The following is an 18,128-nucleotide window of genomic DNA, read 5'->3' as shown; positions in this document are numbered from 1 at the left end:
ACGCCCTGTACCTGCGGGAAGTGGGCCTGGGAGCCGCACCTGGAAGCCCATCACCCATAGGCTGGTCTTGGCTGAGTGGACTGAACAACTCCACGTTTGTAAGGCGTGTCTGCCTGGGGCGGTTAACTCTGAGGAGCTTTCTCTTCCAACGCTGAGCAGTCATGAGTTCCTGCCATCTGGTCACTGTCAACTCTCTGCTGACCACTGCGCAGAGGGTGAGATCCAACCCAGTTCTGACCAGGTGAGCCCAAGGCTGCCCGGCACAAAGACGGCCCTGGGCCCTGGAGCTGTGCCGGAAAGAGGTCTCCCGACAGCCGCACCTGCTCCTTCCTGAGTCCCACACACCACAGGTCCAGCCCCGTGGGGTCCTGCGTGATGAGTCTTTGAAGGAGGCCCTTCTGCAGCTGCCCAGCCTGCCAGTGTCCACTCCGCAAATGCCAGGAGCCACTGCCTCCCACCCCCGGCCCCAGCCTGCCTCCTGCCGCTTACAGAACCTCTGCTGTGCCCTGGAGAACCCAGGCACCTGCCTTCCCGTCCCTCAGCGGGGATTCATGGAGGGAAAAGAGCTGCTCGGCCGCAGAATAACCTTCACCAGGAACAACATTATCTCTTCCAATGTAGCGTGGCGCGCCGCCTGGCTGGCTCCCAGGAGCCCGTCTGACCCGCAGACACGCAGCGTCATTATTAGTGATGCGGGCGGTCCCAATGACGCCGCACAGGGGAAGCTGGGCGTGCAAACGGCCCAGCAGAGGACCGACAGCGGGAGCCAGAGGAGAGGACGCCTGAGCTCTGGAGCAAGCGCAGCCCTGCACTCCGCGGACGGGGGGTGGACGGAGGGCGGACAGGGGGCGGACGGGGGGCGGACGGGGGCCGGACGGGGGGCGGATGGAGGGCGGATGGAGGGCCAGCAGACCCACCAGGCCCGGCCCCACCCGCACCTGCTCTCCGCCTATGAAGAGCAGCAGCCTAGGCCATCCGGCTTTGCACGGCCAGAACAGCTTTCACTTGGAAAGCAAAAGTTTCACCACAGTCATGACAATATAAAACGTTGGGCTTTCTCCACCAAATGCTGTCCTTTAACGCATGAAAACTTTAAACTTAGCACATTTCCGGACACTGTATCAAACAAGGTCATTCGCGTTTGAGGCTCAGGAGAACGCCCGTGAGAGAAGTGGATGGAAATCATTTCATTTTGCATTTTCCCATGCAGATGCCTCCCTGAGTTTTCAAATTGCTCATCATCATCCTATTACTGTGGTTTGTGGTATTTATCTAATAGTTCCAATTATTTGCCTGCTTTTATCTAATTTCTACAGTGGAAGGATATGTGCAGCTCTCTGAAAACCTGGTGCCTCACAAAGACCTCAGAGAAGCCACAGTTCACAGATGCCTCATTCTAGGAGGTCTCCAGAATGAGGTTCTTGGCTGGGGTGCAGAGGCAGCAGGACATGCCAGGGTGTACGGAGTCTCACTGGGAGTGGGTTTCATTAGGAAAGGTGCGTGGAGTCCACATCAGGAATTTTCCAGGGAGAAGAAGTGTGGTGTGAGCCCCATTGGGGGCAAGAGGGCAGGGGAGCTGCGCTGTCCCCTCAGGGCCACCATGCCATCCTGCTTTCTGCCTAGCTCACTGCCATTTCCCACCGGACTGATGTAGGTGTGCACACAAATGCACACACACACATGCACACAAAGTATACATAATGCACACACACATGCATACACACAGTCACACTTACATGCACACATGCACAATTACATATACACTCACAGGCACATGCTCAGGCACACACTCATACACGCACTAGTTACGTTACACACTCAGGCACTGTTTACCAGCTGGAGCCCTCCAGGGGTTGATAAGAATCTGTTTCCAGTCTGAGTGAGTGACTCTGAAGAGCCTTAACAAACGAGGGGTGTGTGTGTGTGTGCGTGTGTGTGTGTGTGTGTGTGTCAGAGATAGAGACAGACACAGCGAGACAAAGACAGGGAGAGACACGGAGACAAATAGAGTGATATTCTTCTCTTCTGTTCTTCTCAGAATGCTTTGGCTAGTTGGGATCTGTTTTGATTCCATGTGAACTTTAGGATTGCTTTTTCTAATTCTGTGAAAAATAACTTTGGCCATTTGACAGGGGGATGGCGTTGAGTCTACTAGTGTTTGGGGCAATATGGACATTTTAGCAATATTGATTCTTCCAATCCATGAGCATGGGATGGTTTTCCATTTGTTTGTGTCTACCATTTCTTTTATCAGTGTTTTGTAGCTCTCCTTGTAGATATCTTTCATCTCCTTGGTTACATGCTAAACCTTTCTAAGAATCCTGATGTGCAACTGACATAGCAAGTGGTTCCCCATCTGCCCTGGTGTAACCACATGAGTTTCTTGCAGACCTACTCCCAGCTCTAATATACTATGAGTATGTGTTCTGAGGGCCTGCAACATTTGGTAGGTCATGCCAAAACTTTTTTAAAATTTAATTTCATTTTATTTTAGGCTTAGGGATACCTGTGCATGGGTATACCGTCCCATGTGTATACCATCCCGCGGGTATACCGTCCCATGGGTATACCGTCCCATGGGTATACCGTCCCATGGGTATACCGTCCCATGCGTATACCATCCCGCGGGTATACCGCACCCTGGTGGGGACTGGGCTGCTAGTGTACCCATTACCCAAATAGTGAACCTTGTACTGATAGCTTATTTTTCAAACCTTACCCATCTCCTACTCTCCCCCCTTCTCAAGTCCTCAGTGTCTGTTGTTACCATCTTTATGTCCATGTGTACCCATGGTTTAGTTCCCACTCATAAGTGAGAATATGCAGTATTTGCTTTTCTGTTTCTGAGTTAGTTCATTTAGGATAATGGCCTCCAGCTCCATTCACATTGCCGCAAAGGACATAATTTTACTCTTTTTTATGGATACATAGTATTCCATGGTGTATATGTACTACATTTTCTTTATCCATCCACTGTTGATGGACATTTAGGTTGGTTCCATGTCTTTGCTATTGTCAATAGTGCTGAGGTGAACATACACACACAGGTGTCTTTTTTATGTAACGATTTTCTTTTCCTTTGGGTAGATGCCCAGCAGAACAATTGCTGGGTCAAATGGTGGTTCTATTCTTAGTTCCTTGAGAAATCGCTATACTGTTTTCCATAGAAGTTGAATTAGTTTACATTTCCACCAACAATGCACAAGCAATCCCTTTTCTCTGCATCCACACAAACATGTTAGATTTTTTTTTTTTTTTTTTTTTTTTTTACTTTTTAATAATAGCCATTCTGACTGGGGTATGATGATATCTCAGTGTGATTTTAATTTGCATTTCCCCTATGATGTTGAGCATTTTATCATATGTTTGTTAGTTGCTTATATTTTTTCTTTTGAGAAATGGTCTCTTCATGCCCTTTGCCCAATTTTTCGTGGAGTTGTTTGGTTTTTTCTCACTAAGTTATTTGAATTCCATCTAGATTCTGGATATTAGTACTTTGTCAGAGGCATAATTTGCAAATTTTTTATCCCATTTTGTAGGTTGTCTGTTTCCTTTTTTTTTTTCTTTTGTTTTGTTTTGCTGTGCAGAAGCTTGTTAGTTTAATTAAGTCCACTTTGTCTATTTCTTGGTTTGTGCATTTCCTTTTGGGGCCTTCATCATAAATCTTTTGCCAGGTCAATGTCCAGAAGTTTGTAGTTTCAGGTCCTATGTTTAAGTCTTTAAACCATCCTTGAATTAATTTTTGTGTATGGTGAGAGATAGGGGTCCAGTTTCATTCTTCTGCATATGGATAGCCAATTTCCCAGCACCATTTATTGATTAGGATGTCCTTTCCCCATTGTTTATTTTTGTAAGCTCTGTTGAGGATCAGATGGCTGGAGATGAGCCACTTTATTTCCAGGTTCTCTACTCTGTTCCATGGGTCTATGTGTCTATCTTTGTACCAATACCCTACCATCCTGTTGTTACTATAGACTTGTAGTATAATTCAAAGTCTGGCAATGTGATGCATCTGGATTGGTTCTTTTCCTTGGGACTGCTTTAGCTATTCAGGGTCTGTTTTGGTTTTATATGAACTTTAGGATTGTTTTTTCTAATTCTGTGAAAAATAATGTTGGAATTTGATAGAGACTGCATTGAATCTGCCTATTGCTTTGGGTAATATGGACATTTTATCAATATTAATTCTTCCAATCCATGAGCATAGGATGGTTTTCCATTTTTTCATGTCTTTTACAATTTCTTTCATCAGTATTTTGTAGCTGTCTTCCACCTCCTTGGTTAAATTTATTCCTAGGTATTTTATTGTGTGTGTGTGACTATTGTAAATGGTATTGAGTTCTTGATTTGGTTCTCAGCTTAAACATTATTGATGTATAGAAATGCTACTAATTTTTGTACATTGATTTTGTATCCTGAAACTTTACTGAAGTCATTTATCAAATCGAGGAGTCTTTTAGAGGAATCTTTAGGGTTTTCCAGGTATACATAACATACATGTATGTCATCAGGGAACAGAGATAGCTTCACTTCCTGTTTTCCATTTGGATGTCTTTTATTTCTTTCTCTTTTTTTTTTTTTTTTTTTTTGAGACGGAGTCTCGCTCTGTTGCCCAGGCTGGAGTGCAGTGGCTGGATCTCAGCTCACTACAAGCTCCGCCTCCCGGGTTTACGCCATTCTCCTGCCTCAGCCTCCCGAGTAGCTGGGACTACAGGCGCCGGCCACCTCGCCCGGCTGGTTTTTTGTACTTTTTAGTAGAGACGGGGTTTCACCGTGTTAGCCAGGATGGTCTCGACCTCCTGACCTCGTGATCCGCCCGTCTCGGCCTCCCCCCAAAGTGCTGGGATTACAAGCGTGAGCCACCACGCCCGGCCTATTTCTTTCTCTTGCCCGATTGCTCTGGTTATGACTTCTAGTACTATTTTAAGTAGAAGTGGTGAGAGTGGACATCATCTTGTTCCAGTCCTTAGGGAAATGCTTTCAACTTTTCCCCATTAAGTGTGACATTGGCTGTGGGTTTGTCATAGATGGCTCTTATTATTTTGAGGTATGTGTCTACAATGCCTAGTTTGTTGATAGTTTTTATCATAAAGGGATGTTGGATTTTATCGAATGCCTTTTATAGATCTATTGAGATGACCATATGGTTTTTGGTTTTAGTTCCATTTGTGTGGTAAATCACATTTATGGATTTGTTGTAGAGGTGGATTCATCCTTGCATTTCTGGAATAAAACCCACTTGCTCATGATGAATCCTCTTTCTGATGTGTTGCTGAAATCACGCATTCGGAGTGTCTGCAACATTTGAAAGATCATGCTAAAACTGTTACACGCACCATCTCCACTGATCTAACAAGGCCCGTGTAGTAGGTTCCATTTGTGAACTGTGTGATGGGTCAGGTCACACTGCCAGCACCCAGCCTCTGGAATCCACCTCTGTGCCCCAGAGACAAGTCCATTCACCAATCTGTGCACCGAGCTTTGGAGACAGCTTCCCTAGAGAAGACAGGGACAAAATGCAAAAAGTGGGAGCCAGGGAAAAGCTCAGTGTGCCTGCTCTGAGGATCAGAGACAGAGGGGATGACTCAGGAGGGGCGTGGCCATGCCTAGCCTCTCGGAGCAAGGGCAGAGCTGCCCATCAGTGGGCTAATCAGGCTTCATGAACCTAAGTCAGGCTGACTTTTTTAATATATTTTATTGTGGGTTTTATTGTGTATATTTCAGGTGTACATCATGATGTTTTGTTACACTTACACTTGGTGAAGTAGTTACCACAGTCAAGTAAATGAACACTGGCACCTTCCACTGCCTTTTGTGTGGGTAACAGCCGCTATCATCTTCCCTGCTGGCCTTTGGGAACACCCAGACTCGGGGCACACAGACAAAGAGTGAGGGGTTTGGGACACAACCCAGGGGGTAATTTCCACAAGCAGCATGAAGAGGGGAGGAAGACAGTCCCCCAGCTCCCCTCACCCCCAGGGTGTAGCCTGTTAAGTAGAGACCCTGGTGAGTGCAGGAATTGGGCTCTGAGACCCACCAAGCAGGTACATCAACAATAGCTTTCCATCAATAGCTTTCTACTTAGAGCCTGGTGTTTTCCTGGTCTCCTGATGTTTTATCTCTAGGTTTTTATATATGACGACTGAGTGTGAGAAACCTGTTGATTATATGGAGGAAAAAAATGAGAATAATTTCCTGGGTCAGGCAGGAAAGTGTAACACATTTAATACCAACGTTAATTTATAAAGTCAGCGTTAAAGCCGCGAGTGGTTCACACGAAGTCGCTACAGCAAGAGGCCAGCAGGGCAGCACCTGGGCCTGAGCTCCTCCATCCGCCGACAGCCTCAGAGCCCAGAGCGCCACTCCCCAAGGGTCAGCTCCCACCCTCACCGAGCCCGGCCCCACGACTGCCACAGGACCACAGGGTGAGCTCCGCTCCCACCCTCACCCAGCCCAGCCCCACGACTGTCACAGGGTCACAGTGTCAGGCTCGTCCCACTTGGGCCCAAGGAACAAAAAGGCAAAGCCTGTTTTTCCCTTCGTATGCCTCAGGCACCTGCACTGTTACCTGACCCAGTAGGTTCTGGAAGGTTTTGTGAGAACGAACTCTTGCCTTGCCAACCAGGGACAGAGGGGAGGCTTTGTTGTGTGTGGAAAAGCTCATGCTGCTCTCGGCCCTTCTGAGGGAGCAAAACTCCCTCAAAAACTCTCAAGGCGGGAGATGTGACCCCCGCCACAGCTCGCGACTCGCAGACGTGAGGCCCTGGAAACCCTTCTTCCAGGTGCCCTGGAATTCCTGTAAAGTGCACGGAGAAGCTCAGGGAAAAAGATGAGCAGAGAGAGAACCGGGACCGGAGAGAGAGAAGCAAGGTGGGCGAGATGCGGTGAGAGGAGGGTGAGAAGTGTCTGCCCCGCCATTTTCCTGCTGTGTTTTCAAAATGCATCCAATGTTCCCCCACGGCCGACTCTCGCTCAGCCCATTAGATGTGCTGCCTCCGTTCATCCCTGTAAGAGCCTTATAAGGCAAATATTTTTTAAATTTTCATTTTCTGTCTTAAAAAATCAGTTGGCCAGACTGAGTGACTTGTCCAGGGTCACACAGCCGTGAACAATGGAGCAGAGTCCAGAGCGGTGCCCGCTGCACCCCCATTCCCCACAGCTCCATGCAGAGGCCACCACTGGACTGTTGCCTCTGTGCTAGGCCCCCACATCAGGGAAATGGGAATCGGGGCCTGTGCAGAGGAGTCCGAACCCTAATCGGGTGATATCACCCCCAGAGGGCCCAGCTGGTGTGTCCAGGACAGGCCCCTGAAGTATGCTGTTATTATTAATTATTGATTATCATGAAAGAGGCCCTCATACCATAATCTGACATTCATGGTTTATGCCATGGAAAACTTTAATTCTGAGAGTCATGGGACATTGAATCAGAAAGAGGCGTTCGGTGCAGCTAGAGGCAAAGCGTTGCTCCGTGAGTTCCAATCCAAGATCCAGCAAAGGTCATACTGTAATCACACTGGCCGTCTTGTCCATCTCCACCTTGTGAGAAATCAATAAGAAATTACAGAGTACCAAGCAAATTTATATGCAGTCTGGTATGGGGTTGGGGAGTTGACCGTGTTGGGTTTTTTGCTCCATCTTTAAGTTCAATTTGGAAAATCACATGGTTAATCTCATCTGCTAACCCTTGGCCTGAAACACACTAAACAGTAGAGTTCAGTGCTATATGTATACCCAAAGTGCATAATGACTAGCAAAAGCATTTGCACTCAGCACTTTCTCCTCAGAAGGTAACTGTTTCTACTGCCATCAACTGTAAATGAACGTTGTGCACCTATACTGATCAAGCTCTCAGATCCACGTTTTGAACAAAATTACCTCCCCAAACCTAATACTTTTTAGACACAATTGCCAGAGAAAACAACAGAGCCACCTCACAATTCGGAAAATTCAAATGAGAAATAGAGATTTTAGCAAACAGAGAGCACTTTTAAGGCAGAGCCAAGAGCCTTCTGCAGGAGCACCCAGATGGTAATGATAGTTGAGGCCAAGAGACGGATGGTTCCACCCCGAGCTGAATGGGCAGGCAGCGTGCAACCTGAAAAGAACATTCTCCAGTGTCAGGATACCTCGCAAAGCTGCCCGATTTTCAAAGGCGTCTTTTGTGCTTGCGAAATGTATGTTTTTATTATTCTCCAACAATGATGTCATAAGCTGAGGGGCAGGGAACGTGGGGCTGGGCCAGCTAGGTCTCATTCCTGCTTGGCTTTCGGGCCACATGGCCAGCAAGTCCACGTGTCAACATCCAGCCACACTCAACCTCTATTTCTAAGCTGTGGGTTAGCTGTGAAAATTGCCTCAAGTTTCCACTTGCTTAATGGAAAAAACTCATCCACACCCAGCAGAAGAGCCTCTCTCCACGGACGAAGCCGGTGAGTGAGGGGAAGCCTGTGTGTTCTTGCCTGGGACAGCTCACCATCCAGTCACACGTGGGGCAGCCTGTGGGTTCAGCTTCCTCTTCCTCTTCCGGAGAGCCCAGAAAAGGGTTTTACTGTACAGAGGCCAAGACAATGATGGAAGTAATCAGTTTCCATAAAATCACCTTTATAGCAACAACACAGATGAGAGTGATCCGATGCCTGGGACTGAACTGCACCTCGACCAGCTAACAAACTCTGCAACCTCAGTAAAGGAACTTCCTCACTGAGAAAATCGGACATTAATACATTCCCCAGGGATGACGGGGGCAATGAGAAACAACAAAGTCTGGTTCTGCAGGAGTCAGGCCTCAGGGAGGGGCAATGGCGCAGCTCACTACCGTAATTTTGTATTTTGTGGTAAACCTGCATGGAGCCTTCCAGAAGCACATTCACCAGTGAGGGCAGTATGGACCCAGCAGGTTGTGGGGTCATCCATGGCTGAGATTCCCTAATGGAACAGCTTTGCCAGAAAACAGTGGTCCAGGATGGTCAGTCCGGAAAAATGAAATCATCATCAAATGCATCCATCACCCTGGCTGGCAAATGATGATTTTGCTAAATTGACTTCAGAACATTTTCTGCAAAAGAAATAAAGCACCGCAGTCACACGTGAAGTCACCCCCAGCCCCTCATTGCACTGCCCTCCTGCACTCCCCAGGGGAGACCGGACTGGATCTTTATTACCCACACATCAGCAGTTTTATCACAGATGGATGACTGCATGAAGAATATAGAACGTTGGTGTTCTTATAATAGTAATATCCTACCCTATGGGCTATTTTGCAAGTCAATTTTACTATCTGGCATCCTATTTCTTGAGATTCATCTACGTGGAAGCATACAGACGTAGTCCATTAGACGCAACTGCTATACAGTATTCTATATATTCTGTAGTGTGATTATATCACTGATTACTCATCATTCCTCTAACCATAGAAACTTGGGCATTTTCAAAGTTTTCAGTTTTGTGAAACCATGCTGCAGTGCACACCTTTGTTCAGCTCTGCCTCTGTGTATGAAGGTTTCTGTAGGACGCATCTCCAGCGGCAGAATTGCTGAGTAAGGCGTGTGTTTCTTTATTCTTGCCCAACGCTCCCAAAATGCATTCCAAAGGAGCTGTGCTTGTGCTCCTGACCACCGACCCCTGGTACCTACCCTGAAAACACTGGGACATTACAGGTCTTTTTAAAGTGCTTGCCTGTCTCATGAAGGTGGTAAGACTCCCAGGGGCAGAAACCAAGTGAGTGGCCTGGGTTCCTGCCAGGGGCCAGCTTTTGACCCATCTTGGCTATCGTCATGCCTCCCTCCCTACCTTTGATTTAAAGTGAGAGAGGACTGACTCTTCCTTTCACTAAACACTAAGGGGTCACTGCATGGTTATTAAGTGGCCTAATTTCAATATTGGGGCTTCTCAGGGAGGCCCAAGCAGAGGGAGAGATGAGGGAAGAGCCAGCTGGTGGAGCGGTAGGAAAACACACAACACTTACTAAGTTTACCATCTTAAATGGGTGTGGTTCATGACACCCCAGGACAACCACCATAGTAACATCAAAGATCACACAGCAGAGGGCACCATAACAGATACAATAACGGGAAACTTTGAAATATTTTGAGAATTACCGAAATGTGGCCAGGTGCGGTGACTCTCATCCATAATCTCAGCAGTTTGGGAGATGGAGGCCAGCGGATCACCTGAGGTCGGGAGTTCGAGACCAGCCTAGCTAACATGGTGAAATCCATCTCTACAAAAATACAAAAATTAGCCAGACATGGTGGTGCATGCCTGTAATCCCAGCTACTCAGGAGGCTGAGGCAGAAGAACCGCTTGAATCTGGGAGGCAGAGGTTGCAGTGGGCAGAGATCGTGCCACTGCACTCCAACCTGGGCAACAGAGTGAGATTCCATCTCAAAAAAAAAAAAAAATCACCAAAATGTGACACAGAGGCATAAAGTGAGCGCATGGCATAGGATAATGGTGCTGATAGAGTTGCTCAACTCAGGGTTGCCACAAACCTCAGATTCGTGAATAACACGATACCTGGGAAGCCAAACAAGGAGGTATGCCTGTACTTTAAATCATCTCTGGATGTTGCATACTGCCTAATACAATGTAAATGCTATGCAAATCGTTGTTATACTGTATTGTTTAGAGAATGATAACAAGAAAAAAGTCTGTACACGTTCCATAGTGATTCATCCATTTTCTCCCGAATACTTTCTCTCCACAGTTAGTTGAATCCATAGATGGGGAACTCAGGAATACAGAGGACTGACCGTAGTTGCGGAATAGGTGTGCCCCTCCTCCGTGGAGAAAGACCGGGACTCACCCCAAGGCCGCAGTGCCTCACCTGGGCGGGCTCCTATCCTTCCCTCCAGGGAGGTCTCAGGAGACGCCACCTGTCTCACCTCTGGCTGTGAATGAGGAAGTAGAGTTTGGGGGCTGGACCCCCTTCCCCTCAGTTTTGGGGGGGCACTGGTCACCGGGCCTGGAGGTCCCTGTAGCAGGTGGGAAGGGGGACACTAGGCCACACCACCCCAGGAAAGGCGTCTCTGACCTTTGACATTGCTCAAAACTTGTCCAAAGTCAGGGGCGCTTGTCTGTTTGGGGTACACAGCCGCACTTAGAGCAGGAGCCAGCCCGGAGGAGGACAGCTCCCAGCCACAGGCCCTCAGCAAGGGACCAGGGACGCTGCTTCCCGGCATGGGCCATAGGCCCCCCAGGGGCTCCCTCCCTCCAGTGGCCACAGTCATTTCTCAGGCCTGGCCTGGGGGCAAGGGACTCGGACCCTAGGGGACTGCCTGCTGTTCCCATCGACCTGCCGGCGCTCGCCCAGGGTCCTGACTGGTCTGTTCTCCCCTCCAGGTACCAGCAGCGCGGAGGTGAAGGAGAACCGCAATGTGGGCAACCTGGCCGCGCGGCCACCGCCCCTGGGGGACCGGACCCGGGGCGGTGCCCCCGGTGCGAAGAGGAAGCGGCCGCTGGAGGAGGGGAATGGAGGACACTTGTGCAAACTGCAGCTGGTCTGGAAGAAGCTGTCGTGGTCCATGGCGCCCAAGAACGCGCTGGTGCAGCTGCACGAGCTGAGGCCGGGCCTGCAGTACCGGACAGTGTCGCAGACGGGCCCGGTGCACGCCCCGGTCTTCGCGGTAGCGGTGGAGGTGAACGGGCTCACGTTCGAGGGCACGGGCCCCACCAAGAAGAAGGCCAAAATGCGCGCGGCCGAGCTGGCGCTCAGGTCCTTCGTGCAGTTCCCCAACGCCTGCCAGGCGCATCTGGCCATGGGTGGCGGCCCGGGCCCTGGCACGGACTTCACCTCTGACCAGGCGGATTTCCCCGACACGCTCTTCCAGGAGTTCGAGCCCCCGGCGCCACGCCCCGGTCTCTCGGGAGGCCGCCCCGGGGACGCAGCGCTTCTGTCCGCGGCCTACGGGCGACGGCGGCTGCTGTGCCGCGCGCTGGACCTGGTGGGCCCGACCCCCGCGACCCCCGCGGCCCCTGGTGAGCGCAATCCCGTGGTGCTGCTGAACCGCCTGCGCGCTGGGCTGCGCTACGTGTGTCTGGCGGAACCGGCTGAGCGGCGGGCGCGGAGCTTCGTGATGGCCGTGAGCGTGGATGGCAGGACGTTCGAGGGCTCCGGGCGCAGCAAGAAGCTGGCCCGGGGTCAGGCCGCGCAGGCCGCGCTGCAGGCGCTTTTCGACATCCAGATGCCCGGCCACGCACCCGGCAGGGCCTGGAGGACGCCAATGCCGCAGGTGAGGGGCGCGGGGGGCGCGGGAGGACCCCGACATTTCCCTGTGGGGATTGGCGTCCGGGCTTCTCGGGGAAGGAGCGGCCGCGTGGAGCGGGAGGGGAAAGAATGTTCCCCCGGGCTGGCGAGGTGACCGGAGAGCAGGTGCTGCCGGCGGTTTTGAGGGTGACGATGCGGCTGCCCGGGAGGAGACGGCCAGGCCGGGTAGGGAGCTGCCAGGGTGCCTCTGTCTGCAGGGGGAGGGCCGGTTCCCCCGTGCCAGGCCTTGTGGGTGGCTGGGTCTCCACGCGTGGGGTCGGATGGTCGTGCCGGGTACAATTGGGGTCAAGTTTCCACCAGGGAGGCGCCCTGTGCCTGGGTGCAGCCGGGGAGGCCGCCCAGTCCCGCAGGATCCAGACGGGGTCCCTGGTCCAAGAGAGAACCGCGCTGGGAGACTGAAGAGGCCGGAGCGAGAGTAGGGAGCTGGGCCTCACTCTGCCCGGCAGGACCCCTCTGGTTCCTTCCTGCGCGGCTGTGAGTCCGCCTTCTAACCTGTGTTTACCTTCACTCACATGTTCTCAGCTCTGTCTGGGTGTTACCGGTTGAAGGTGTCCAGGTTCTTGGCGCCTTGAACAAAGAATTGAACAAAACCCACAGAGCAAGGAAAGAAAGAAGCACCAAAAGCAGAGATTTATGGAAAAAGAAAGCACACTCCAGGGTGGGAGCGCCTGCGCACAGGGGCCCCAGAGCGCCTTACAGAAGTTTCTGGGGTTTAAATACCCTCTAGAGGTTTCCATTGGTTATTCGGCCTAGGCCTTGTGTAAATGGAGAGGACATTTCCTGTCATCGCTGAAGTATTTCCATTTGATTCAGCTCTAGGAAGTCAGTGTCAACCGGCCTTATGTTCTGGCCTCCAGACCCTATTCTCCTGCCTCATATCTGTCAGAAACTATTCTGATACCATTTTAAAACAATCTTATCCTGCCAAGTCTTGCAATGGCTGATTTATGCAAATTATCTTTTCTCTTATCATGTTCAGAATTATTTGTGGGCATCACTAATGTAGCAGATATAGAAAATTATCTTTATTCATTTTGGCATCAATCAAGGAAAGAAACATTTCACATAGTTAAAAAGCACTTAGCCCAGTGCGGGACTCGTCCTAAGTATGCAGTAATTGTAAGTTATGGCCGTGATCGCTACCATCGTTACATCCCAACACCTAGGACAGAATCTGTTCTTTTGCCTGGGGAGATCATAAATCTCTTCATGAACACAGGTCCCACTCGAACCCCAGACGCCGCTCAGGGAGACTGCAGGGTGACACAGACCACGTGCGTCGTGACAGAGCCCTCATCTTGAATTGTGACTGGGTTTGAGTGCTCACTATTCACTTGTCAACCAATGCTCATTGAACTCTTAGCCGGCATGGGGTAGGGCACACCCCGGCCATCTGCCCTCAGGAAGCCATTCATTCATTTTCAAGTACTTGTGGAATATCCGGTGGCCATTTTAAGGAGTGGGTTAGAGGGATTTAAATCACAATCTCTGTCAGTCTTGCTGTCCAAACTCATCCTCAAATAAAAACACAATGTAAGTAAAAACAAGGTGGTGGACAGCAAGAACGGCTTCCACATAAGTCCCTGGGCACTTCCTCACAAGGGTGCTGGGGCCTGGCTTGGTCTTTTCTTACGCCTCCTTCTTATTTACTCCCCTCTCTCTTCCTTTTTCACCCTGTTTCTGCACTGTCTGTAGCTTAAACTTGCCAGCCAGTGACCGTCCGGGAAGCCACTTCACCCCTGCAGCCTGGGGAAGGGGGGAAGGGCGGAGGGGGCTGGGGGGCACTGGGAGAGAGCCCTCCTAACGCTGCCCACGACCTTGGGTGCAACCTTGGCAGGCTCAGGTCTCCTGCCACCTTCTCTGAGAAGCCCCAGCACCCACGGTCTGGGGCGTGTCCCCCGTTGCTGGGATACTTTGCTCACCCAGCTGGGCCTGCCACTCTTCTGTTGAATCTGTTAAGCAGGAAACAGTCCTCCACGCCTGCCCAGTCCCTCTCCTGTGTCCCACTCATGTAAAATGTGAAGGATGTCAGTGAATTCTGGCTGCAATGCCTTTTGCTTTCATGTTGTCAGCCCTGAGCTCTTACGATGAAGAAACCAGGCAGTGCTACTACTTTGTAATAGTCATTTGACCCCAGAAGGCAGCACATCGGTTAGAGCCGTGGCCGCTAAATTATTTTTCTCTGACAGTCCCTAACCACCCGGACTGGGTGATGAAGGGCGCAGAGCAGCGCGAGGGTTTCGGGCCGTTCATCACCGCTCTGCACGCAGCGTTCCAGGGGCCCATTACCCTCCCTTGTACCGCTCCCCACGCGCACCCACAACTGGGCGGGGCTGGGAGGACACCGGGACTCAGGGCCAGGAACCTTCAGCAGTTTATTAAATTCAAATCATATTATGGATGTGATTCGGGGAGAAAAATGAAAAGATTTCAGAAATTGCTGTAAATGTGGCTTTTCCTCCTTGCTCTGCCCCAACCTTCCCGCAAAATCCTGCCTCTACTTCACGGACCCCCGTCTACACAGCTTGCTTCTGTTCAGGCAGACCCCCGGTCCCACCGCATGGGGGCTCTGGAGCTGAAGTTCCTAAAGGCCTCAGTCCCCAGCCCTTGTCTGACGGCCCTGTTAGCACCCGTGTCTGGAGGGCAAGCCGTGCGTTTTCCCAGGCTGTGTCCCACCTCCGGGGGATGGAGCGGGGAAGGCCGCCCTGCCGGAGTCCGTCCAGGGAGCCTGGAAGCAGCGCCTCCTGCTGGAACGATGCAGTTTCTGCACCTGGGTTCTCTGCCCACCGTCCCAGGCTCACCCCATGCAGGGCCGGCTTCCACGTGCAGAACCACAAACCCACAAACCCACGTCTGGATCCACATGGTGTTTCGGTAGAAGCCAGCAAAGATGCTGCACGTCTGCTCAGTGCTCTCCACCAAAGGCTTGCTCTTACGAATGAAGCTTCAGAACCATCCTGGAGGGAAGTCTCCTCATTAAGTAACAGTCAATGAAAACAAGTTTCCAATGTGATGGTGCATACGAATCATTTGAGTGGTGTGCTTAGACACCGCTGAGGAGCCTTCTGCAGGAACCCAGTGGGTTCTCGAGGGAAGTCAGCGGTCTGCACTTCCAGCTTGTGGAGTGGTCAGAGACCCACGCTGTTGAGAGACAGTGCGGCCAGAGCCTGTCATGGTGCTGCTCACAGCCTCAGCCTGGAATGGCAGGGCTGTGGCGGGAAGAGTCTCTCTGTCCTGCCAGGACAGCTCGCAGGAAGCAGGGCCACCCAAAGGCCCTCGCAGACCTGAGTAGTGTCTGTAAGGGTGATCGTTGTGGTGGTGCTTGGGATTCAGAATCTCAGCTTCCTTATAAACACCTGAAGTCACTCTCCAGTGGTAAAGATGTACGATAGACTTGTGTGTCATCTGGATTTTGAAAGAGGAAGTTCAGAAGCATGAATTCTCATAAAGATTAAAATCACAGGTGTGGCTTCTCCGCATCTGATTTTCACTATTTCCTGCACCTGAGGGTGTTTCTCAGGATTGGACTCATCTAACCCTTCAGCTTCATGGGATCTGAGTCAGCCAGAGTGTCAAAAGCAGGCATTAATCAGATTCCTTAGAACTCACACCAGACCTAAACAGGTAGGGTTTACAGTGCTGGCAGAGGGTTTGCAGGCCAGTCACCATGAGTATCAGCTGATAGGGGCAGTGCCTGCTCAGGTGCACCTGCCTGGCCCATTGCAAATCTCTCATGCTTTCCTCATCTGCAGTGCACTCAGGACTCCTCTAGGTTAACTGGGTACTCAGAAGTAAGAACAAGACGGTGTCAGGATATAAATATGTGCTACCTGGAGGCATCATCATAAAAAATGATAAAATCACAAAACCTACATCTCTTTTCAGTTTGCTCCCCACCCCAGCATGAAAAGAAATCCTAAGCAAAAATGCAACCATAAAGGAATGCTCTTCAGCATTTTCTTTCCATGAAAACTATTTAGAAAGGAGAATAAAGTACACTATAATGCCAGTAAAAATAAATCAATCAGTAAAAGTCACCTGTGTGCTCAGTAACTTTGAAAAGGAAGTTTATTGACTTGTTTGTGAGTTTACCTTTCATCCTCAAGTACCCCCTTTATTTCTTTGTTTTTTAAATTTTCATGTCAGGCACAGACACCCTGTTGTCCACACACCCTCACCCCGCACTCTCCCACACTCAGTCCATACTCCAAACTAGTGCCTTCAGAAAGACAAACAGTTCCTTGAATGACTTTCTAAAATTTTAAAAGAATCTTCGTTTTGCTGAAAAAAAAAAAACTTTCCACCGCCACCCAGCCTTGTGAGAATTATTCACTGCCAACGAGAAGTTCTTTATATTTGCATAAAGACTCAGAGAGACTGGGAACCCAGAGAGGGAGGGGTGGCACCTCGGGCATCCCCAGGCAGTGGAAAAGGCACTAGAACAAGGTGTTTGAACTGGAAACTGTGGGTTTGGCTCTGGGAATGCAGGTATTAAAGACATAAAAAGTGTCTGTGAAGTCCCTGGGAGAAGAAGCCTAGAGTTGGGCCTTCACCTCCTGGATGGACCTGGCTCCACATTCTCACCAAGCAATCCTCAAGGGCTGAGGGAACCGTAGGTTTCTCTCCTATCTGACATCATAGTGGCTTTGCATCCCCAACTGTTCCCACCAGAGACACCGTAATGAGAGGAAAGCCCAAGGGGTTCATCCTCTGTCCCCATACCAAGAAATATGCAGCTGAATCCTTGCAGAAAAATCATGACCAGTTCTTGGGAATGGCTTCAATCAGTTGAGGCAGCCAGTCGAGATGAAGCCATTTCTTTGATGTGCAGAGCTAAGTCCAGGGCAATTTCTTTCTCCCTCTCTGTCTGTCTGTCTCTCTCTCTGTCTCTTTCTCTGTCTCTGTTTCTTCCTCTCTCTCACACACTATTGTGCAGGATGCACACACACATATATGTGTATATAGATCTATACTAGAGAGAAAGACTTACAGTCACCAGATCTTTGTGCAGAGGTAGGAAAAACCTGCTTGTCCTGTGTGAGCATTTCAGAGACCTACCAAAAGATCTTTAATTCAGCAAGCTGCTAACGAGTCTGTGGCTTGTTTTCTCCTCTGCACAGAGTTGTTCTGAGGCTTGTGTGTCTACAACAATACAGTAAGCGCTCCTCGCTTGTTGGCTGTTATTAGCATCATTGTTTTTATGATGCAATTACGGGTTCAATTCCTTGAGATACTTATTCCCACACCAAAGTATATTAAAAGCAAACAAAAAGCCTGATGGCTCATGTCGCTCCCATCCTGGGTGAAGGTGCTTTCTAGATTAAGAGGAGACATTTGCTTGGGGTCTGCAGGCTCCTTGCAAAGGGTTGCCAGATAAAATACAGTGACAAGCTTACATTTAAAAGTTATTATTGTTTATCTGAAATTCAAATTTAACCAGATGTCTTATATTTTATTTGCCAAAAAACCATGCATCCCTCCTTGCAACTGAAGAGTGAGAAAGGGAGTAAGAGTGTGGTGCCAGGAAGAGGAGGGTCCCGTGGGAAGAGGGAGACTCCAGCAGCCACCTGTCTGCCGCTGTGCCCACCAACGTCCCTCATTTTTTCTCAGAGCACTCAGAGAGGTCACGGATATGCCAGGGTCCTGAGGCGGGGACACTAATGATTTTCAGGTCTTTTCCTGTCTCCCTCACTCAAATATTACAGTCCACTCTGGCTAGAAACTGGCCATTCAGTCTCACTCACTTTGTGAATAAATCGAGTGGAGGACGGATAATCACAAGCCGGTCAGGAGCCAAGCGTCTGCAGTGTGCTGAGTTTGGTTTCGCGCCTCTGCCCTTTTTCTGGCAGGAACTCTTTTT

At 50.0% G+C, this 18,128-nt stretch overlaps 2 protein-coding genes across 2 annotated transcripts in view; both read left to right on the top strand.

Moving 5' to 3' along the window:
• The window catches only part of ADARB2 (adenosine deaminase RNA specific B2 (inactive)), a 526,169-nt gene that overhangs the window by 357,442 nt on the left and 150,599 nt on the right, over window positions 1–18,128 (top strand). The window contains exon 3 of the mRNA XM_050805463.1: window positions 11,344–12,233. Within this exon, the coding sequence (XP_050661420.1) occupies window positions 11,344–12,233 (890 nt within the window). The remainder of the gene's footprint in view (window positions 1–11,343; window positions 12,234–18,128) is intronic.
• The window catches only part of DIP2C (disco interacting protein 2 homolog C), an 840,898-nt gene continuing 831,507 nt past the window's right edge, over window positions 8,738–18,128 (top strand). The window contains exon 1 of the mRNA XM_050805453.1: window positions 8,738–8,747. The gene's annotated coding sequence lies outside the window, so the exon portion shown is untranslated. The remainder of the gene's footprint in view (window positions 8,748–18,128) is intronic.

Source organism: Macaca thibetana, chromosome 9 (genome assembly GCF_024542745.1).
Source record: "Macaca thibetana thibetana isolate TM-01 chromosome 9, ASM2454274v1, whole genome shotgun sequence".
NCBI classification, from domain to species: domain Eukaryota; kingdom Metazoa; phylum Chordata; class Mammalia; order Primates; family Cercopithecidae; genus Macaca; species Macaca thibetana.
The sequence above is the reverse complement of the archived record's forward strand: the minus strand, read 5'-3'. Positions and strand labels throughout refer to the sequence as shown.